General features: G+C 46.2%; 1 protein-coding gene across 2 annotated transcripts in view; it reads right to left on the minus strand.

Moving 5' to 3' along the window:
• LOC138582125 (zinc finger protein 282-like) overlaps window positions 1-22,970 on the minus strand; it is a 240,604-nt gene that overhangs the window by 84,004 nt on the left and 133,630 nt on the right. For both annotated transcript variants that reach the window (XM_069653125.1, XM_069653124.1), the window contains exon 5: window positions 5,091-5,207. In XM_069653125.1, coding sequence (XP_069509226.1) covers window positions 5,091-5,207 — 117 coding nt within the window. The remainder of the gene's footprint in view (window positions 1-5,090; window positions 5,208-22,970) is intronic.

A 22,970-nucleotide genomic window follows, 5' to 3' on the forward strand; every position in this document is an offset into this window, starting at 1 on the left:
TTGATACCGCTGAAGAAGCAATAAGAGCACTTTTTTGAGGAACATGAACGTTACGAAGAAAGCTCTTCGTTTTAGATGAGCTGTTCCTCTTAGCTGCTGCTTGATTTTTAGATTTTTTACACAAGGGTTTTGATGGAGGTTTTGAAACGTCAGAGAGGGCCTTAGGGGTAAATATTGTATAAGGCACACTCCCTGACGAACTGGTTCCAACACTTGGCAGAGCAGCAACAGAGGTTACCGGAGGTAAAGTGGCGGGATCCATAGTGTTCAATATGATGCCGTCAATGAGTGGCACCGCCAGAGTTAGAGGAGTCTTAGCCATAGAAGATTGAGCACATTTAGGACGAGCAGATACATGTATCTCAAATGAAGTTTGAATACCCAGCGAGGCGGTTATGGCCAAAGGGCGAACATTTGGTTCATCACGGCTAGAAACGGGAGTGTTTTTTGCTCGAAGTAAAGAAGTAGCATTCTCTTGCCATGCTAGAATTGTATCCAGTTTTTGAGAGTGATCACACATATTGTTAACTACAGAGTCAAAAAGTTTAGATAACGTTTGTAATGACACATGCATAGCAGACAAGGTGAGATTGATCATATTCTGGGTTGCTACTTCCGCATCTACCTTAACAGGCAACACCATCGGCTCTGCACCACGCCGTGGCGTGGGAACAAGATATGAGGCTTCAATGGCCGAACAGTTAGATCAATCTCTGAGAACATAACTGGAGAGTGTGACAAGTTCAGGAGAGATCCCTCAGATAGTAGTTGTTGGGAAAACTCCGACTCATTCAAGTCCAAATTGATTACCGCAACATCAGAAGGCACACAAGCAACTGGGTTGGCCTCAGGAGGAGCAGGGGCTGAAGGCGGCAAATTATGTAAAAGCACGCTGTCAGACAGAGAAATGCACGACACAGGCAAGGATGGAGGAGGGGGTCTGACTTTAGGATGAAAACATGGCGTATAATTACTCTGCACTGACTTAGTCAGACACTCGGGTTGCAAGGGTGGAATATCACTCAAAATATCAGACTTAGTGACCTTGTGTGTTTCTTTACAGAATTGCCGAATATCAGGCAGTGGTGGCCCTTTAAAGGGTACTTTATTACCATTACGGTCGAACACAAAGTGAGTGCTGGTTTCTTTTGAGCAGTAATTACAGAGTTACCAGAAAATTTAAGGCGAACTGGTTGAATGGATAAAGGCATCCCCGTTTTCAGGGAGGGTAATCTTGACTGCATGTTAGCCCAAACTATACAAAAAATAAGTAGATAGTAGACAAGTATAACTAAGAAATGTTTTCCAAAGCACAACACAAGAACACTTTGAGTAGATAAAACTTATCTCCACTAAAACGCCTCGTTGTGAGCTAGAACGCTAGACAGCGAGACGGCAGCCCAAAACACTTTACCAAAGCACTTCCCCGAATATTAAAATATATACGACATTCAGCAAATATCAGATTCAATATAGCATGAATTTGAAAAATATATATATTATGTTTGCACTGCCTTGGGAACACCCGATGGCTTGAGGAGCAGCCTTAGTCCGTCTCTCCTCCCCAATGTCCAACTAAACAAAGCAATGACCCAAGAGTGATCCCTTCTTTCGGAGTGTAGATAAACATAAAAGGTCCCAATTAGCAACCATAAAGGGTTGAAACCTAAAATAGCAGTAATTGTAGGAGAATACCTGAGATCAAAGAGAACTCCTCCACAGTCTCCCAGTGTCCTACTTAATAGGCTAATACACCAGAATTGCAGAAATCTTGCAGGAAAGTTGTAATATATACGGAAACTTGCCACTGCACCAAGAGTACACACAGGATCTCCTCCGGCCTCCCAGAGCCAATCAGCAGACAAACAGTACTATCAATGCTGCGCCCTTGTCCCCGCTGCGGGCTTAACGCCGCAAGGGTGGCTGGGCCGTCAAGAAATATTGACAAGGGTCACGTGATCCGCCACATGGCCATGGCAAGCTCCGCCTCCTGCAGGAAGCGAGTAGTATACAGCAAGAGCTACCGTCAGCTCGCAGTGCTGTCTGGCAAGTTACAGGAAGGGAAACGTTTGTCCACAGAAGTGGTCCCTGAGTCAGCAAGACAACTGACCATCATCAAATCATTATATCGATCCCTGATATTGTATGGCAAAAACTTGGATTTACCCTAGTGATTATTTCATTTTAAAATCATTATAATATCATTTTAAAAATCCCAAAATGCTGTTTGGTGTACCAAGGTATGTTTTAGATGCAGCTGTGTATCTCTCTCCGTCTGCTGTTGCGGATGGCAGTACAAACTTCCAGACTCTGAAGGATAGTTCAAGAGTCTTTATTTCCCAAAGGACAAAATGTATTACTTTTACTCTGCTTCGGTTACGGGTATTGCTCACTAATGGGCTTCCCTCTCTCGACCTGACATGGGCTCCCTTCACCATACCCCAGGCGTCTCTATGACAGAGGTTTTCAAACTTGCACTCAGTAAAACCTAATACCTAATGCTAGCTATAGTTGAGGGACTCTATCTGGCTCGCTTCTTCTAAGGAGTCTCTAACCTACCATTACCTACCACTTTTCTTCAATATTTTTTTGATGTCTTTAGTGTTAGAAGTGTAGGTGGTGATGAATCTAATTTTGTTGAAGTAGTCTGAAGGAGTTAAAGAACTTTTGTTGACCAGCAGTTCCGCTCCTGGCCTGTTAATAGTTTTTTATTTTTATTTTCATAACAAAATTTTATTAAGGTGCACAAAGTAATCAATACATCAACAACAGAAATTGATCAATAATCACAATAATCAGAAATATAAGTTCATATGGAGGATAAGAAAATAGTCTGTGGACGGCCCAGCTCGAATGTCCGATAATTCATTTGGGTTTAGCAGAGTTGTCAAGAGTTCTGGGAAGGGTGACTGTGATTGAGGGTTCTGAGTTGGTCAGCAGAGGGGGCTGCTTTGTGACCATCTGGTGAGTGGTGGCCTTCTGGACAGGGCCGGGAATCTCGTTGCATAGTCCATGAAAGGATCCCAGATGTTCATGTTTTTGGTGAATGAGTTGTTCCGGATCGCAGTCACCTTTTCTGCTACTGCAATGTCCCAACATTTGTGCCACCATAATGCTATTGAGGGTCCCTCCTCATGCTTCCACAGACGGGCCATGGCAATTTTCGCTGCAAGGAGTAAGTGCGTACACAAACGAGGTATGTGACCTAAGATCGGTAATGCCCCTTCCTCTGTTTCCCCTAGGAGAACGATCCCCGAGTCCCAAGGAATAGTGAGTCCCGTGATGTCCTTAATGTGTTTAATCACCTCCCTCCAGTATGCCTCCGCCTTTGGGCAGGTCCATATCATGTGAAATAATGAACCGGGGGTGGCGCATCCCCGCCAGCATTGGTCCGAGAGATGTGGGTTAGCTCTGTTGATTTAGACCGGGGTCACATAATATCTATAGCAAAATGTGTAGCCCCCCTCCCCGTTTGTGATGCATTGTGAGCTTTTATGCAGTCTGGTCCATATTTTTGTCCATTCCTCCACCTCTATTTCCCGTCCCAGGTCCCTCTCCCACTCAGTCATGTATCTTTCTTTTTTCTTGGGATCTGCCCTGTCCAGGAGACGGTACAGTGTGTTAATAGTTTTGTGGTATGTTCTATTGAGGTGTCTATGATCACAGACACCTCAATAAAGCAAGCATGAGTGAGGATATGATCATAGACACCTCAATAAAACATACCACAAAACTGTTAACAGGCCAAGAGCGGAACTGCTGGTCAACAGAAGTTCTTACACTGCTCTAAATGAGCAGCATTCACAACAGTCCACTGCCAATTATCATGCCGCAGCAGTGAAATTCACATCTTGAACTACGCTTACAAAAACACAAGGTAAGCAGGAGGTGAGATATAATATTTTGATCTTATAAAAGACAGAGCTATAATCAAATAAGAACAAATACGACGGGTTTGTGAACTCAAGTTTAGATTACTCACGTTTTCTTTTTTTTAGGACAAACACTTTGCCACACCAAGAACGTTTACTGACAAGCAAGTCAAAGTCAGCTAACTTCAATTTCTACTTGCTAATTCATTTGGAAAACAACGCAATATATATAATAGTGAGTATATTTTCTATCACAGTACTGCATATGCCAGTCCAGAACTCAGAAAGCATAATTTAGTATTTACTTACTTTGAGATGTTATTATGCGTTACACAACAGTTACAAACTGAATGTTTTTTTTTATTGTTTTGTTTTGCAGAATGTAGCTGCTTTGGAAAGCAAGTCGAAACTAAGGTTTATCCCTCCTGAAGAACCGTCATTATCCTAAAACGGTGAAACACGTGTCGAGGGTCACATTTATTTTCTCAGAAACAGCATGGGTAGGCATAGTATGACAGAAAGTGGTAAAGGTGTTTCTAATCAAGGCACGTGCGGGCGGTTCAGGGACTAGGGAACGTGCCACAACTCCTGCACCCTGATTTTGGGACAGGGATGGCTCTGGCTTTGGCCCTGGTTTTACTGCATTCCCCAGGTTCGGAGGTGTCCCGACTCCACCCGAACAGGGTCCATCCTGGACCCTGTCACGCTGCCTTCAACCCATGTCTGCTTCCCATTGTTGTTTTAGTTTACATTTAACATCCAGTTGAATAACTTATTATGTTATTGTCCAGTGTCTGCTTACAAAGATCATAGTGAATTGCACCCGAAGGGATACTAAAACTGTTTAAAATCTTTACTGTAGCTCTGCCATATTCGCCATTTGTTTCGCATCTTCCGTAACCCTGGTGGTCTTTCACTAACGTATTGACTTTATTCGGAGGCACCATTTCAGTTTCTGTACACGTTTCAAACTGCTAAACGATCTCTGATGCCCAATCTGAACACATTATCATTTGCATGAAAGCCACACATACACACTCCTAGGTATATACCTGCGGAAAGACACATACAAACATCATGTGCACATGTTTGCTTCATTGACTATACACATGCTTCCACTGAGTCTTTTCTCTTATATCAATTATTGGGCTGCTTTGAGTTGTCCAATGCCTGCCTGAACCAGTAACACATAAACAACTCTTGCAGCCGGAAGCTTACCCTGGATAGGATCAGTGCAGGGTTCTTCTCCTTCTGCAACATAATGATCCATCGAACTAGATTTCAATTCTTGGTCCATCCTTAAAATATCATCAGAATTGAGGATTTGATAGCCTGCTAAACAAACAAAATGGTCATATTATAATATAATATATATAGTAGATTATATTTCTCAGTGTGTATTTCAAGAATTTGGAAAGTAACTAATATGTGAACATCTCCCTCCTTTGTATCTGGCAGAGTGCTGTCAGAATTCACTAATAAAGTTACTTTGAGACTGTTTAATTACTCAGAGGATAAATATGTGTTTTGAGCTAGCAAGGTGCAATGTTCTATGAAGTTCATCTGCTTTTTACCATATCTTTTCATAAACACATACCTTTGGTGCAGTGCTCAAACCGAAGTACTTTGGCTCATTCTCCAGTTATATAATGAACTGTACTCTGGCCTTCATTAGGTGGGGTGTACGGAAAACACCATTACAAGTGTGCTGGCCGTCAGTTCAGATAGTTGGAAGATCTGATCAAGCTGGCCAAATGTGTACTGTTTACCCTTAACCTCAATCTCAGCTCATCTCTGAGCCTGAACATAGAGGTTAACAGGCAGATGAAGCTATGGTGCCGTTCGGTCATAAAACATGTATGACTGAAATTATTATCTTCTAAATAAATTCTTTTATTTTCTAAATAAACTACATATCAAATGTTCTGGAACACTTTTGTCAACATTTGATCAACTCAGCCAAAGACACTGGCGAGGCTTGGACCGCAAACCAGGAACTTCTCTGCAGCAATTAAAGGCTACAGGAAGGAGAGGAGGATTCAACATTTCTTTTAAAGTAGGGCATTGGATGGATGCTGCAATTTTCCTACTGAGCCCTCCACTAACCTTCCTGCACTTACATTCTCAACTTCTGTGTCTCAATACCCATACAAAGAACTAAGACATCCATAGTAATTTAACATCCCTCCAAATAGATATCAAACACCCATACAATCAACGTATACACTGCAGTACTGGCCAATTCATAGTAGAACCACAAGCACAGAATGCTCCCTTCTCGTTAAAAAAAACAAAAACCTCTATGGTCTTGACAAATAACACTAAAAACTGACCCACACACGTAGCTCATGCAACTCCCAATCTGCATAAATCAACCAAACAGCAAAGTTATTTGGCATTTGACCGATCCCCCCCCACTAACCTAACCCGCCCCCTGCTCTTTCAGATCCGCCAGAGCACCATGCGACCATACAAAGGGCAGTGGTTTGCGGTATAAATACTAGTAAGTAACCATAACAAAGCATTAATTCTACCCCAATGCAGCTTCTGGTATCATGACTTTGGTTAGGAGAAATGGGTGGAGGTTTTGTGCTTAGTGGTGCAACTGGCGGGGGGGGGGGAATTAATTTCTTTCAAAGATAACATTCCAGCAAAGAATCATAAATGGCAGTTTGTTCTTTGGGTCTCTTTACAAAAGTGATGCTGGAGATTAGGCCCAACATAATAGTGCTTTCATATGGCTCAATTCCATCATTTTGATAAATGGCACTTTTATTTTTGCTTATATGACATCATTTGAGTGTTATGCAGATAAAAGCGGCGTGGCCGGCAGTCTGCATGGTTCCCTAGAAAGATCTGGAGAAACATTTCTCCAGCCTAGGTCCAAGCTGACAATGACCAATGCTAGAATCAGGTTCTATGCAGGGCTTTGGATGAAAGGCCCTTAGCATCAGCAAGTCTAATTCAGGACCTACTCAAAAACATCAGTGAGGATGTTTCACCAGAGTTGAGGCCTTTATACTCTCACAAAGATGTGCTGGGGGGCCGACTCTGCAATCTACTAAAAACTCTCAGGACTAGGGGCGGGAACTGCAATTTGGTGCATTTTTGCAAGATGCAGGATTCCAACTTTCTGGATACAGTAAAAGAAACCCAGAGAGATGACTATGCCACATACATCTTAAAATCGTAATGAGCTTGTGCTGGACTCTGAGCAATAGGCACAAGTGGGATGCAAGCAAGCCTTACATTGCTAGAGAGGTCTCTCACCCAACACTAGTTATGCACACATTTTCCCGGAGTACCCAACCACTGCAACAATGTGGAAAGAAGTATTTGCTAGAGCAGAGTTAACAGTGTGGTGTAGACTCTAACTCAATTTTTCTTTAGAAATTCTGAACGTCTTTGGAGGCCAAGGCAATGGATCTACTTATGCAAGGAAATGGATTGTATGAGGCATGGCTGTGGCCAAAGTATTATTTGCAAGATTTTCAAAGACTTAAAATTCGATACACTTTGATACATGGTTGAAGGAGATGCCAAAGCGGGCAACCTGGAAGAGAGTACTGTACTAACTAATTGAAAATACAGATGAATTTGCCAAAATGTGGAGCTCATGCTAGGGTAAGATGGGTAATGCTTTTGGTGCCTTGCTCTGTATTCTTTTCGTAGCTCAGGAACAGGGCTGAGCCTGCAGGGGGACCCACTGGCACCCACCGCCCAGGCTTACATCTGCAACTGCCTGGGCTGGAACCTAGTTCAAACCTAAAAATTACATGCACTCACACAGCACTCTCTCAGTGACCTCATACGCTCCATGAATCCAGAGGATCAGCATACAACAATGTGGGGATAGGGGTATGCGTAGTTATGATAATATTTCAGTTTGTTACACTTTAATATTCCCCCATGGTTGGGAACATGCGAATAACAAATATTTTTGTAAAGAAATTAGTTAAACGACATCTTGAAATAACTAAAAGGTTCATGAACTAATCTACTAGAATGATAGTGCACTGAGTGCTTAGCATATTGTGAGGATTAGATTTAATGTCATTTTTGCTGTGCTGTCCTCGTGGTGATGAGATGAACAAGTTACTCTCTTACCTGGTAATGTTCTTTCGATGGGATTGTCAGACGACGTATTCCATATCTATGACAGTAATCACCACAGCTGTGCTGCTTCGGAAAATCTTTCAGCGTCTGCGTCCTGCGTCGATGACGACGATACGCCGCCCTCGAGGACCTCCTCCGACGGCCGACGTAACTGGATGTTATAAGTAGGACGGACGACACCCGTAGTTGTAGTTTTTTCCCAGAACGTGTGGCACCAGTCTTCTGCCCCCGGATGGAATCGAGGAGTAGTGACGTACAAAAGTATGTACGGAAGCCCAGGTGGCTGCATCACAGATGTTACGAATAGGAACATGCCTCTGTAGGGCAGTAGAGGCAGGCATAGCCCTGGTAGAATGGGCCCGTAAGCCGACAGGTGGGTCCTTACCCGCCAAGTGGTAACACTCAGAGATAGCCAAAATAATCCAGCGAGACAAAGTCTGTTTCGTCACAGCTTGTCCCAAAAGGCTTTCCAGCGTAACCAATGAAGAGTTGATCGTCCACTCTGACCCGGGACATGCGTGAAATATAAAAGCTTAACGCTCTCTTAGGATCAAGCCTATGGAGCCTCTCCTCTTCCTTACCAGGATGTGGAGGAGGATAAAACGCCAGAAGAACAACCTTCTGGCCTAAATGAAATTCCGACACCACCTTCGGAAGAAAGGAAGGACGAACTCTAAGGACAACCCTGTCCTTATGAAACACAGTGAAGGATGGCTTAACTGAAAGTGCCTGTAACTCACTCACTCTGCGAGGGGAAGTGACCGCAACCAAAAATACAGTTTTAGAGTTAACAGTCTCAAAGGGCATGAATGCAAAGGCTCAAACGGAGCATCCATTAGAAACTTGAGAACAAGGTTCAAATCCTAACCGGGCACCTCGAAAGGTGACGGAGGGAACACATTAGTGAGCCCTTTCAGAAACTGAGAAATTAAAGGAATTTTAAAATAGGAACACTCTTCAGACGAGCACTTAAATATGGACAGCGCCGCCAGGTAACCTTTAACGGTACCCACTTGCAGGCCCCTGTGGGCCAAAGAAAGCAAAAAAGACAGAACTACAGGACTGTCACATGAAAAAGGATCCACATTCTTAACCCTGCACCAGTCGCAGAACTTACGCCAACAGCAACGGTACAGGGACTTTGTTGCTGGCCGTCTGGCCGAGAGCAACACCTCCATCACGTCTTCAGGGAGGTCCCAATCCTTATACCTCAACCTTTCAGAAACCAAGCGTGAAGGTTGAGGGATCTGACCTCTGGATGGAGAACCTGACTCCCCTCCCGTGAGAACAGATCGTCTCGGTAGGGAAGATGACGTGGAGGGCAGATGGACAAGTCAAGAAGGTCCGGGTACCACGTCCTCCGGACCCACGCCGGAGCAATGAGGATCATCCGGGAACCGAACCTCAGTAACCTCCGCAGTACTTGCGGGATGACGGGGACTGGAGGAAACGCGTACAGCAGTGGGAATGACCACTCCACCACAAACGCGTCTCCTAAGGCTCCTTTCGGAGGAAATTCCCTCGAGCAGAACCTCGCGCACTTCCGGTTGACACTGGAGGAGAAGAGATCCACTTGAGGGGTCCCCAAAGGGCGAAGATCTCCAGGAGAATCTCCTGAGCCAACTCCCACTCGTGAGAGATCACGCTCTGCCTGTTCAGAGCATCCGCCGTCTCGTTTTCGTCTCCGGCCAGATGAACTGCCGAGATCGAAACTTCCTGCTGGATTGCCCAGAACCAGAGCTGCATTGCCTCCCTGCACAGAGGAAGTGACCCTGCCCCCCCCTTTTTGTTGAGGTAGTGCATGGCCACCGTGTTGTCCGTCAGGATCAGGACATTCTTCTCTCGCACAGTCGGCAGAAAAGCCTTCAGGGCTAGCCTGATGCCCTCAGCTCCAACAGATTGATATGGAGTCTGGACTCCGACGGAGACCAACGACTGCTGACTGTCAACTCGTTGGCATGAGCTCCCCATCCCGTGAGGGTTGCGTCCGTCACGATCGTCACCTCTGGCCAGGGTAGCCAAAATGGAGCCCCCCTCATCAGATTGCCTTCGTCGGCCCACCACAGAAGGTCCTGGGTGACTGAGGACGGCATCTGAACAGGGTCCGACATCCTGCCAGAGGACTGAGACCACTGGAGCTTGAGAGCCCATTGCAAAGATCTCATCCGCAACCTGGCCTCTGGCACCAGAAGAATGCAGGATGCCATGAGGCTGAGCAATCTCAAGAACTCGAACGCTGGCAGACACTGGGCAAGCTGAAACTTGTGCACCATCTGCTGAATGTGATGAGCCCTCAACTGGGGAGGAAAACACTGCCCCATGGACGTGTCAAGCACTGCTCCGATGTACTGGAGCCTCTGAGTTGGTGTCAAATGGGACTTCTTTAAGTTGAGGGGGAAGCCCAGCTTGTGGAGGGAGTGGCAGGTGACTGAAAGATGATCCAGGACTTGCTCGGGAGAATGCGCCCTGATCAACCAATCGTCCAGGTAGAGGTAGACGTGAATCCCCCCTTTCCTGAGGTGCGCTGCCACCACTACCATGAGCTTGGTGAAGACCCTCGGGGCAGAAGTCAATCCGAACGGCAGGACCCGAAACTGAAAGTGCGAGTCGCCAGCCGCGAACCTCAGGTACTTCTTGTGCTTTGGATGTATCGGCACATGAAAATAAGCATCCTTGAGGTCGAGAGACACCAACCAGCCCCGAAATTGAAGGGCCTGGAGGACTTGAGAGAGAGTAACCATCTTGAACTTGTCCTTCCTGAGGAGTTTGTTCAAACCACGCAAGTCCATGATGGGTCTCAATCCCCCCGTCTTTCTTGGAAATCAAAAAATAAGGGGAATACCATCCCTTGTTCCTCTCCGCTACAGGCACCAGTTCTATGGCACCTTTCACCAGCAGGGATTGAATCTCCTGCGCAAGGAGCGGATCCGAACTCTTCAAAGAGAGTTTCCCCGGTGGATTGTCTTGAGGCCTCTGCCGGAAAGGAAGACAGTAGCTGTGGGTTATGATCTCCAGAACTCACACATCTGAAGTAATGGAGCGCCACTCTGCAAGATGCTTCGCCAGCCTTCTCCCAACCGGCAAACCATGGGACATGGCCTCATGAGTGAGCTGAAGCGGCTGCAGCGTTGCCTGAGGACAAAGAGGCAACTGCCCGAGTGGCCTTGGCACCTTGAGTACCTTGTTTTCCACCTCTGGCACTCCTACGGTGGCCCCTTTGACTGGCAGCTCCTCTCGCTTTACCAAAGGATGAGTAATAACGAAATGAACCTCCCCTCCATTGCTGTCCCCTAGGACGAAAAGGCGGAGGTTGTCGAACTGCAGCGCCCAACGACTTCGCTGCAGCTTTTGAGGTCTGCAACCTCTCAAGACTCTCGTCAGCCTTGCTGCCAAAAAGATGTTCCCCGTCAAAGGGCATGCTGAGGAGCCAGGCCTGCACATCAGGAGCAAACCCCGACTTCCGCAACCACTCAAACCTGCGTATCACGGTGCTCGCCGCCGTGGACCGGCTGACGCAATCTGCCATGTCCAAACCCGACTGAAAGTTCTCACACATGGCATCCTTGCCATCCTGAACCATGGCAAAGAAACCATCCCGTTCATCCCCTTCGGGAATATGTTCAGCCGCTAAGGAAACACAGTTCCACAGAGTGTGCGTGAAACGTGACAAGGCACATACGGAGTTGGCTGCCTGAAGCGCCATACCCCCTGAAGAAAACACTTTCTTCGCCCAGCCGTCAAAACGCTTGTCGTCCCTATCAGGAGGGATGGTAGGATACGACGCCTGCTTTGCCGGGGCCGTTGCCGCCTGCACCACCAAACTCTCCGGAGTGGGGTGCTTGGACAAGTAGCAGGGGTCGCTACTGGCTGGGCGGTATTTTCGCGGCAAAGTCTTGCCCACTGCCGGCAGACTCTCCGGAGCAGTCCAAGCTGCCGCCACCCTCCTCTGTAGAGCCATTAGAAACGGCAGTACCGGGTCAGTTGGTGGACCAAGGTCAAGGATATCCATAAGGTCATCCTGAAGAAACTCCCCCGGGGGAGCAGACCATCCCAAGTACTCGGTGACCCTCGACATAAAGCGCCGGTACGAGGAGTCGGCATGAGTGCCAGGCTCAGGCCTACAAAACTCCACCTTTGGAGAGGTGTCCAGCCCACTAGCATCGTGCAAGGACTGCCTCAGGTCCTCAAATTGGCTATGGCCCGGGAGAATCTCGTCTGGCACCGTATTGGGAACCATGACATCATCAGAGCCCTCATCCACCTCTGAAATAAACTCAAGGTGGCGGTAAGAAGGCAAAGAATGTGAACCAAAGCCATGTTTGACCTTGGCCAGAGCCTTTCTAGGGCGTTCCACCGAGCCTCGGGGTACCCCTGTCGACACAGCCTCGTAAGGCGTTGACGGCATCGAGTGAATCGGCGTCGACGCCGAATGCAGCGCTGACAGCATCAATGGCGTCGACACAGGCCTCGAGGCCGGAGCCCCGAGCGTGTCCTTCGACAGCCTTGGCGCCGATGGCGCTGACGACTTCTTCGGAGGCGGGGCCTCGAAAGAGTCGGTCGACAACCTTGGCGTCGACGTCTTCCTCGAAGACATCACAGGTTCACATGGTCTCAAGCGCGTCGAGGACCGGGACCTGGACCGGCATGACGAGAACAATTCCCCTTGTCCTAGCGGGACCTCTCCCGCGAATCGTGCCGACCACCCGAGCCTGAAGGCGTGCGAGCGGTGTCTCTCAACCGATCACGACCGACCCCACTCGGAGGCGCGGACGGACCGGCGCCCTGCGATTCGAGTATCCCTAACATTTTCTTCCCGAAGGAAGCCCATTCCTCTGGCGTCGCCTGCTTGGTAGGGTAAGCGACCCGCCGACGGGCGGAGTCCTCGGAAGGGGACGGGGAAGGCGACCGATGACGGCGCTTCCAGGAGTGCCTCGAAGAGGCAGAGGAGTGGCAGGACCGACTCTGGGACCGAGACCCACTGGACTTCCGACGACGACGCAGAGGGTCGTCTCTCGAATCGTCCGTCGAAAGCCCCGTAGACCTCGACTTCCGTGGCTTAGACACCTTACCTACCGATAACTTCTTGCGCTCCCGCAAGGCTTTAGACGTGAGCGACTGGCAGTCGAACAGTCATCCGTGTCATGGGCCTCCCCGAGGCATCAGAGGCAGGCATTGTGCGAGTCCGTAACCGACATCTTGGACCCACAGTCACGCACTTCTTAAATCCCGGACGCAGGGTGGAAGACGAGGTAGACATCCTTCACGAAGAAGAAACTTCACAAAACAAACAGGTACGAAGAACCGAGAAACAACAGAAACGCCAAAGAGTCGAGGCGCCCCAAGAATCCCGAAGCGAACACGTTCGCGGAAAAAATAGAACTGAAGCTACGGGCGTCGTGCGTCCTACTCTTAACATCCAGTGACGTCGGCCGTCGGAGGAGGTCCTCGAGAGTGGCATATCGACGTCATCGACGCAGGACGCAGATGCCGAAAGATTTTCCGAAGCAGCACAGCTGTGGTGATTACTGTCATAGATATGGAATACGTCGGAGGACCCAATCCCCTCGAAACATCATTACGAGTCCGGCAGTAACCGAGGCGGTAAAACCGCCTGGTTACCGCCAGATTCGTATTACCATTCCGCCTCCATGACTCCCGGAAATACCAGGGCATTACGACGCTGGTGTCCTGGGAATTCCGGAGGCGGAATTCGGTAAATCCCCATTCCCACTGAGTCCCATAGGACTCAGTGGGAATGGGGAAGTGGAAACACAGGCACCATCTCGTGATGGTGCCGGTGTTTCCACGTCCGCCTGCAGGCGGGTGGTGTTAAACCCGCCAGGTCAGACCTGGCGGGAACATCACCTCCCGCCTGCAGGAGTCGGGATTGGCCGGTCCAGAATTAACAGTGGCGGCGGGTTTACCGCCACTGTTATTTCCGGACCGCCCGACCTGTAATGAGGCCCATGGTCTTTATTCAGATTTGACTGCTAAAAACCTGTATTCAATTTTGATTGGTGTAACTAGCGTTCCCCTAATGTTCCTTGGGAAAAAATAAGTCATAGCTGGTTGTTTAAAAATGTTTATATTGACAGAGATCTTTGTTAGGCTGCTGTGAGTCAGGCCTGGTTTTATTAATCACAGAAAGCTTATTGGCTTAGCGTGAGTCAACTCAACACATGTTTCACCAAAGGAGGCTTCTTCGGGGATTGTAAGAGTGTACATGGTCCAGGGCAATACTCTGATGTGTGCATGCCGATCAGGTTGCACTTAAGGAATAGCTGTGTTTCATGAATTATGTTATTTTACTAGTCAATGGGCCTCATTACGACCCAGGCGGAGGACCATAGTGCTAATAGCACCATGGTCCATGCCGGTAACTTTCCGACTCTGCCATGGAGAAAGGGGGAATTACCACCCCATTACAAGGTTGGCGGGGCGGTAATTCCCCCTTCCTCCATGGCCCTTCCCCATTCCCATTTTTGCCCCATAGAGCTCAATGGGAATGGGGAAGGCGCTAAGTACGGTACCGCAAATTGAGGTACCATACTTAGCACCAAGGTCCCTTTGCGGTCCCTACTTTAACGGCTGGTAAAACCAGCCGTTAAGGTCGGGTCCAGCAAAGGGACCTCGTAATCAAGCGCTAAGTATTTAACGGCGAAGTTAAACACTTAGCGCCAGGGTCATAATGAGGCCCAATAAATATGATCAAAGGTGTATTATTCTACTCCTGATATTTGATCAGAAGTCTGCTTATTAAGATTCAGGTCTCTTCTTGTTGGTCTCAGCAACGTCCTTTTCGGTCGTCTGATGCACACGATTTATTTTGGTCAAAGGACATTCCAATTGTCAACTTATGTGGGCATGGCCTGGGGTCTTGGGTATGTATACAGCCATGCACACTCATACATTGGTAGTGCTGGAGATGACTGTGTCAGTACATTACTTTTTAGTTTCTCTGCTACTGAATACTTTTCCAGGCATAATGTCTTTATTTGAAAGGTCACTGAGAGGCGTATGATTTGAGGCAATTGCTTGATTTAGGGAGGTTTTCATATGACCTGACTCACTGTTTAGCTTTTTGGAAATATTCTGGTTATATGATATTAAATAGTGGTCAAAGCAGAGGCTTGGTAAATTCCCCAGATACTTTTAATATAGTGGACAAGTCGGGATGAGGGGGTGCAAGAAGACAAGAAAGGGCAAGGGATTAACTGCTGGGAAGTGATGGAGAGAAAAAGATTTAGCCAGAACAAAGTTGAGCCTGACATGACAAACCCATTTCTAGACATTCACAATCATGTCAGCAGCCTTTAACACCATCAGTCATGAAATCCTCCTAAAATAACTAATGGAAATCGGTTTGGAGTGACTACACTGCTATGGATGACGTCCCTCCTTTTGGACAAGATAGCTGCTACCTTCATGACCCCTTTAACCCTTCACCCGCCCCCAACCAGCAACTTAATTTGTGGAGTAACTCAAAGATCTAGCCGAACACTGCTCATTTTCAATATCTACATGAAGGCCCGCTTGGAAATCATCAGCAACCCAGGCACCATCTGCTACAAATATCAAGATAATATGCAAATCATCTACAAATGTAGCCAACCTTCAGCCCCAAATCAACTAAACCATGGCATTTAGGATATAAAGATAGATAGGTAGATAGATAGATAGATAGATAGATAGATAGATAGATAGATAGATAGATAGATAGATAGATAGATAGATGAAGACAAATCCATTAAACCTCAACAAAACCAAAATAGAACTCATGTTGTGCTGTGCCAAACAATCTACCACACAACCATTCAGTTGCCTATAGAAATAGGGACCATCTCCCAGCCTATAGCAACAGTCATAAACTTTGAATTCATTATACACAGCTCCTTCACACTTAAACCCAAAGTTGAAGCCAGAGAGCAAAGATTCTTCTTTCAATTTAGATCCATCAGGTACATCATGCCATACTTGACATTAGAGATTCGGGACCCAAAGACCACCATCCAGAGCACAAATGTCACAAACATGAAAGCACATGAGACAAGACTCAATCAGATGCAAGAGCCATCTGCACTTAATGCCATCTGCACTTAATGCTGTAACCAAAAATACTCTTGAGACTGCACTCATTGGATCCGCCTCTCCAACATGGCCTCTTAACAGTCACAGTGCTTCCATGCCCACCCTCATGTAAAGAGAAAATTGGGACCAGTAGGACCATAAGCACAGATATCGCTGAGATCCACTTTGTCTCCACTACGCGCATTCATTTTCAGACATGGTAAAGCTCTACGTTCCACCACAACTCTCACACCATGGGTAAGGATTCATCAAACCCTCCAAAACTACCACCACCCAAACATAATCATAAAATGGAACCAAAGAACTTAAGAACTCAATCTCGAGAAGTAATAACAAAAGCACATGACCATCCCCTTTTTGCCCACACACACACACACACACACACACACACACACACACACGCCCATGTCTTATGCCTGCTAGTATCCCTATCACCACCCACTTCGAGCTCTCTGCATGGCCTGCAAAATCATTATCCATATCACATACAACACCCTCCTACCAGACTAATGGCCCTACTGGTATTTCAGCCCTGCCAATCAATAGGTCTTGGGATATTCCGTTGGGAAAAATACACCCAAGTATCAATGTCTCAAACCACCTACAATCATACCGGCATATAGGACTGGGGTACTTCCGACCTGCATTCATCAACACCTTAGATTTCACACCTGCCTCTCCCTCTACTACACTAGTAAGCCTTGGCAAACTTTCTCAAAGGTGATCTATGGTCTCTTGCAAATCTAGGACTGTGATTCAGGTAGGTTTGCGGGTTCCCACATATTTGTTTTCATGCCTTAATCTCCTTTAACAGTTATAAACCCTCAGGGAAATTCTTAACTTCAAAGACCTCAGAAAGGGTGAGAAAGGTTAGTGGGTATGGAGGGAATGGAGTGAGGCTAGATAGGGGGTTAGCAAGAAGAAATGTAGTCCTGTGCATCTGTCAATGTTATCCATATAGGACTGTACATTAAACGCTGCAGTAGGATATCTCTGTAGGTTAATGCATCTACTGTAATGATCTATGGGTAATCTGCCAGTACCAGATTGAATCTGGGTAAGAATAACTCAGCCTTTCATCATGTAAGCATTGATAAACTTAGTATAGTAGACACAAGCAATTATAAAATTCAATGTCAGACCAGCACACATGCGCGTTTCTGGCTGTCAAGTAGCCCAAAACATCTGAAGTTTGTTGTTCATCCTTAAGAGAAAGAACTAAGAAATGGCTAGTGGTACTGTCTGCCATGTTGGAAGGTGGCTCTCCATGTATTAGTATGGTTGTAAAACATGTCACAAAGTGTGAATTGGAAAACACAACCCAACACAGGAAGTACTACTAATCTCATGTTAACTTGTCAGGGTTTTCCAAGCAACATTCATGATGATTGTAATTCAAGATCTCAAAAAAGCAACTTTAAGCATATTAAAGCATATTACTTCTCCTTTAGGAACTAGATGCCATCTCTTTCCCACTCCACTTCGGTTGTAGCCTTTTCTCTCTATAAATGTGCTAGAGATGCTTTATGGGTGATCCTAAATGATCAGGAAAGCATTTGTTTCTATAATTAAAGCAGGCACTCTGCACCAAACTCTGGTGATCCCTTCAAAGTCTGTACCAGTCAGTTCTTGGGATACAGGGACTGGTCCTCTGTCAACAGAAAGGCATAGAATACTAACCTACCAAAAATATTTCTCAGGACGTCTCCTGATTATTCAAGGGAAAAAAATGGTCTCTATTTTAGTCTCTTGGAAAGCTTGCAGCGCTTAGCAGGCCACACAGAGTCTCCTTGTATGCTAATTTCTGCAGTTCTGTGTTGCTCCTTGGTCGACCTCTTGTCACTTGGGTATGAAAGAGGTGAATTGCTCCTCTCCCTATGAAAGGCTCAAAGGTGTAGTTGTTCAACACTGTCTCGCAAGACCTTGTCAAATGTTGCAGAGATTCCAGCAGGTGAGGGCCTCTTTAGAGATCTCACTGGCTGTTTGACTAGGGCACTGTCTCCCTTCCTACCTTAGGGTCCTGGCACCGGAAGAGCATCTGCCCACCAGCCCACTATTTCTCTCTTCCTTAGTGCTCTGACATGTGCTAATTCCTTAGTGGACCTGCTATAGTACCTGCTCTGCTTCCTCCTTCCTCCAAAGCCCCTCCTGCATCTGCTTGACACCTCACCATGAGCTTGTACCGCCACCCTTCCCAGGTACACCCATTTTGGGCACAGGATTCCCCTTTCTTTCTCCTACCTCCCTTACTCCTTTTGGCTCATTGGGATCTGACTTGACCCACTCTCGCATCTCTTTTCCTCGTCCCCTGCCTCTGATGATCTTACCCTCTGCTCCTCTACACTCATTCCCACCTTCTTCTTGAGGATTCTTTGCCATTTTCTCCATTCTACCCCTACTCTACCTTGATGGTGCTCCTGTCTTCCTCTAGATTCCCCCTCCCCACCTTGTTACTGGCAACTCTGTTGTTCCTCCACTGCTCCTCTGCGCACTCATCCCTACCTTATCTTTTTGTATTCCTCTCCTAACCTCTATCCCGCCCGCTTGCTCCGTTCTGTTCCTCTATCCCCTCTCCATTTCACACAAGATTGCTCCTGCTCCAACTCCAAGCACACACATCAATGTGTAGGTGATTATGACTGCTTCTCAGGGATGATTATTATTACTATTATTATTACTATTATTATTATTATTATTATTATTATTATTATGGTGGTATTTATTGAGCACGGACCTAACTTTGAGAAGCAATGGAGCGCTTTAGAGAGGTACACAACAATACTGATGCCTAATGGAGTGCTTTTTTAGACGTAACAACAGAACAGATATACAGAGGGGGTAGGGTACAGAGGGGAACAGAGGAGGGGTACAGCCAGGATTGGGTCTCCTGGGATCTTCGGACCAAGCCTCTAAAAGGATGGTCCGCCATCTTGCTTTTTCCGTACTCAAACACACACGTGAGTTCTGACTCCTTGAGCTGAGCCACTGCAATGTCAGTGCTCGTAGGAATTCTAACACTGCTAACCACTGTAGTGGGGAGCTCTGCTGCTATTTATTTGTATTTATTTATTTCAACATTTATATAGCACACCGAACCCTGAGGCATCTGGGTGCTTTAAGCTTAAGAAGGTGGTTACAACAATTATAAAGGTGCAGTAAAGTCCAAGTACACACATTGGAAAAGCCTGACCTCATGTTGCAAGGCGGCTACATCAAGGCATGCAGTTACAAATGGTAAAGTCTGGGTACATGATGTGGAAAAGCATGGCCTCTTGTTGCAAGGTGGCTACATCAGAGCATACAGTTACAAGTGGTAAAATCAAATACGCTATGCTAATTAAATGGATTAACATCTCCATACCAGATGAACAGCTTCGCGTCTCTACTGTTCTAGCTGATGCTCCGTGAGTTCGCTCCTAGATATTATTGTTCCATTCTCCCCTTGATTCTACATACCCTCTCTCTAACTTATACTATTTCGCAGAATCTTTCCTCAGCTTCCAAAGTTTACCCAACCCATCGTCGTGCTACCCATATCTCGTAACAAGACACAGTTTCTTGGTCATTGTGCTACTGATCCCCGGGTAATATTCAGTTTACATCAGATCATATTCAAAGCATCCCTCCGGGTCTCGTAGGCTCCCGCTCCTAGCGCTTCACTAACCTTTCTATCTTTGACAGGATTCTCGCTCCAACACCCTCAGTAGCTCCCGCCTCTTTGGCTTCCCTCCAGGTATTCGAGACTCGACAGGTTCAGAGGTTAGGAGAAGATCTTACTGTTCCTTACCTTCTTATCGTCAGATTCACTTCCTTCCTCCTTCTCACCCTTCTCTGTTGTCATTTTCTCCAGAAGAAGCCTTCCCGAGTTTGAACCTCCATTATATCGGTGACGCTGTCTTCAAGCCGCATCCAAGTCACCAGGATACACTTCCAACCAGGGTTTTCTACCCCAGAGGGTTTCCCTGACGGACGCGTACTTCCTCTCGGGGTATTGTTTCCGAGCAGAGAGTGGCGCGTTGGTCGGGGTGGTCCTTGCATTCAGCATTGGCTTTCCATGGAATATTGCAGTCTGCTAAGGTGAGATTACCATTTGATTCAAACTATTATTGTGATAACTTCGTCACACAGCAGTAGTGTTAACAGATAGTGACTCCCACGAAATAAGGGGTGGCAGATTGCAGTTTCAATGGAACAGCAAATGCAACAGCTTATTGCAGCTATGCAAACCATGTCCTTAGAAATGCAATCTCTCAAAGATGATAACGCACAATTGCGACAGCAGGTCGCTTGTGCCTTTTCGGACTCACCACCATTGAGTTTAAATACCGGCAAATTTGACGATGACCCTCACAAACTAAAAAAGTTTCTTGATAGTTGCACAGTGCAATTTACCTTTAAATCCCGATTCTTTCCCACCGACAAAGACAAGGTCGGCTTTGTGATTTCTCATCTGGCTGGGCCTGCTTTAGCTTGGGCAACACCCTTAGTGACTTCAAACAATATGATTTTGGACTCGTATTCAGCCTTTACCAACAGCCTGAAATCAATGTTTAGTAGACAAGAGATAACAGTATCCACACAAGAAAGCTTGCTAGACCTAAAACAGGGTAGTAAAGATATTTTAACTTATATCACGCTCTTCAAGCAGCTTTCCTCTGAGTTAGGGTGGCCTGATGACGGGTTGCTCACATTATTTAGGCGGGGGCTGTCGGACGATCTAAAAGATGAGGTTGCTAAAGTTCCCCGTCCAGCCAATCTAGCTGATATGATCACTCTTGTCATGCAAATCGATTACCGCTTACATGAACGATCACATGAAAGGAAAAGAAATCGAGGTATCCGATCCCAACTCGAGTACCATTCCGTCACTAGTAACCCTGTAGCAACTGATGAACCTATGCAAATCGGGACAGTAAGAGGACCATTGTCTGCTGCTGAGAGAGAGAGAAGAAAGACTTTGGGTTTGTGCATGTATTGCGGATCCTCGTCTCATGTGTTAAGAGATTGCCTCTTAGTCCCTCCCCGACGTACTCAGGCTACGGGGTCGGGAAACTACAAAGCCCTACTGCAAGGGGAACAACGGTAGGGACTCGTGAATCTGATTCCCCAAAGCGAGTTAATTTAAATCTGGACACTACAACTACCATTCAGAATATGGTCGTTATTGCTGTTACCATTGTCTTGCCCAAACAGGTCTTACAGAGTATACCGGCACTAATCGACTGTGGAGCGGCAGGGAATTTCGTGGATGACCAGTGGGCAAATAAACACGGGATAAAGTGTTTACCCAAAACTATGATCACTCCTATCCAAGGGGTCGATGGTCATCCGTTAAGCTCAGGTCCGATCCGTGAACAGACGGAACCAGTCATTTGCCAGATTGCCACACACAAGGAATCCATAGTCTTTGATTTAATCAAAGCGGCCCATTTTCCCCTCATCTTGGGTCTGCCGTGGTTAAGGAAACATAACCCTTTTATTAACTGGCCTGCTGGTACTGTCTTTCTTGGCTCTGAATTTTGTGTTAACCATTTCTTGTCTCAAGAGTCAGTGGTTATACACATCCCAACTGAAAACTCAGGATCTCCTTTAGTTTCAACTATTAATCACTTGGAGGTTATCCCAGAATGCTATCAAAAATACCAGTCTGTGTTTTCCAATCCCGAGTTTCCTACCCTACCACCTTACAAGAGAGATGACTGTCATATAGAACTACTTCCTGATAAACCCATTTCTTTTGGGAGAATGTATGTGCTTTCTCAGAGAGAAAAGGAAGTCCTCAGAGAATACCTTCAAGCCAATTTACAGAACGGACTCATTACCGAATCGGTTTCTCCCGCTGGAGCCTCACTCTTCTTCATTCCAAAAAAAGATACAAATGAACTTCGACCATGTATTGACTATCGAGGGATTAATAAGATTACGGTGGCAGATAAGTATACTATGCAATTAATCCCGGACATCCTGGAAGCGGTTCGAGGAGCTTCATTCTACACAAAGTTAGACCTTCGTGGGGCTTACCATCTCATCTGTATTACCCCTGATGACGAATGGAAAACAGCGTTCAGAACACCATTCGGACACTACGAATACCATGTAATGCCCTTTGGTTTAGTTAACGCTCCTGCGGTGTTCCAACGCTTTATGGACCATCTCTTTTCTGACATTCTATTCCATTTTGTTATCATCTATTTAGATGACATCTTAATATACTCCTCCTCCCTAGAGGAGCATTTTAAACATGTAAGCACTGTACTTGAACGCTTGCAGAATAATCAGCTTTACTGTAAAGCTTCCAAACGTGAATTTCATCAAAGGCAGGTGACCTATCTTGGTTTTGTGATGTCACCACAAGGTATTTCCATGGATCCAAAAAAGGTCTCCGCTGTAATCGAATGGCCAATACCAACAAACGTTAAGGAGATACAACGTTTTTTAGGTTTTGCCAATTTCTATAGGAAATTCATTCCTTGTTTTTCAGAAATAATACTACATCTTACTCGACTCCTAAAGAAAGGGATCCCGTACCTTTGGAACGATTCCACCAATCATGCATTTCAGACTCTCAAAACCATGTTCACTTCTGCTTCCATTTTGGTACCCCCAGACCAGACTAAAAAATTCTTTATAAAAACTGATGCCTCTCATCATGCATTGGGCGCGGTTCTACTACAACGCACAGATCAGGGAGATGAACAACCTGTCGCTTATCTTTCTAAGACCTTCAATGCCTCTGAGCAGAACTATTCGGTACTCAAGAAGGAATTATTGGCAAAAGAGGGCCTTTGAGGAGTGGAGACACTTGTTATTAGGCTCTTCTTTTCCCGTAGAAGTACGAACGGACCATCAAAATCTCAAGGTCTTACAGAATGCTCACACGATTAATAGTCGACA

This window comes from Ambystoma mexicanum, chromosome 3q, assembly GCF_040938575.1.
Source record: "Ambystoma mexicanum isolate Mex_15411 chromosome 3q, UKY_AmexF1_1, whole genome shotgun sequence".
Taxonomy (NCBI): domain Eukaryota; kingdom Metazoa; phylum Chordata; class Amphibia; order Caudata; family Ambystomatidae; genus Ambystoma; species Ambystoma mexicanum.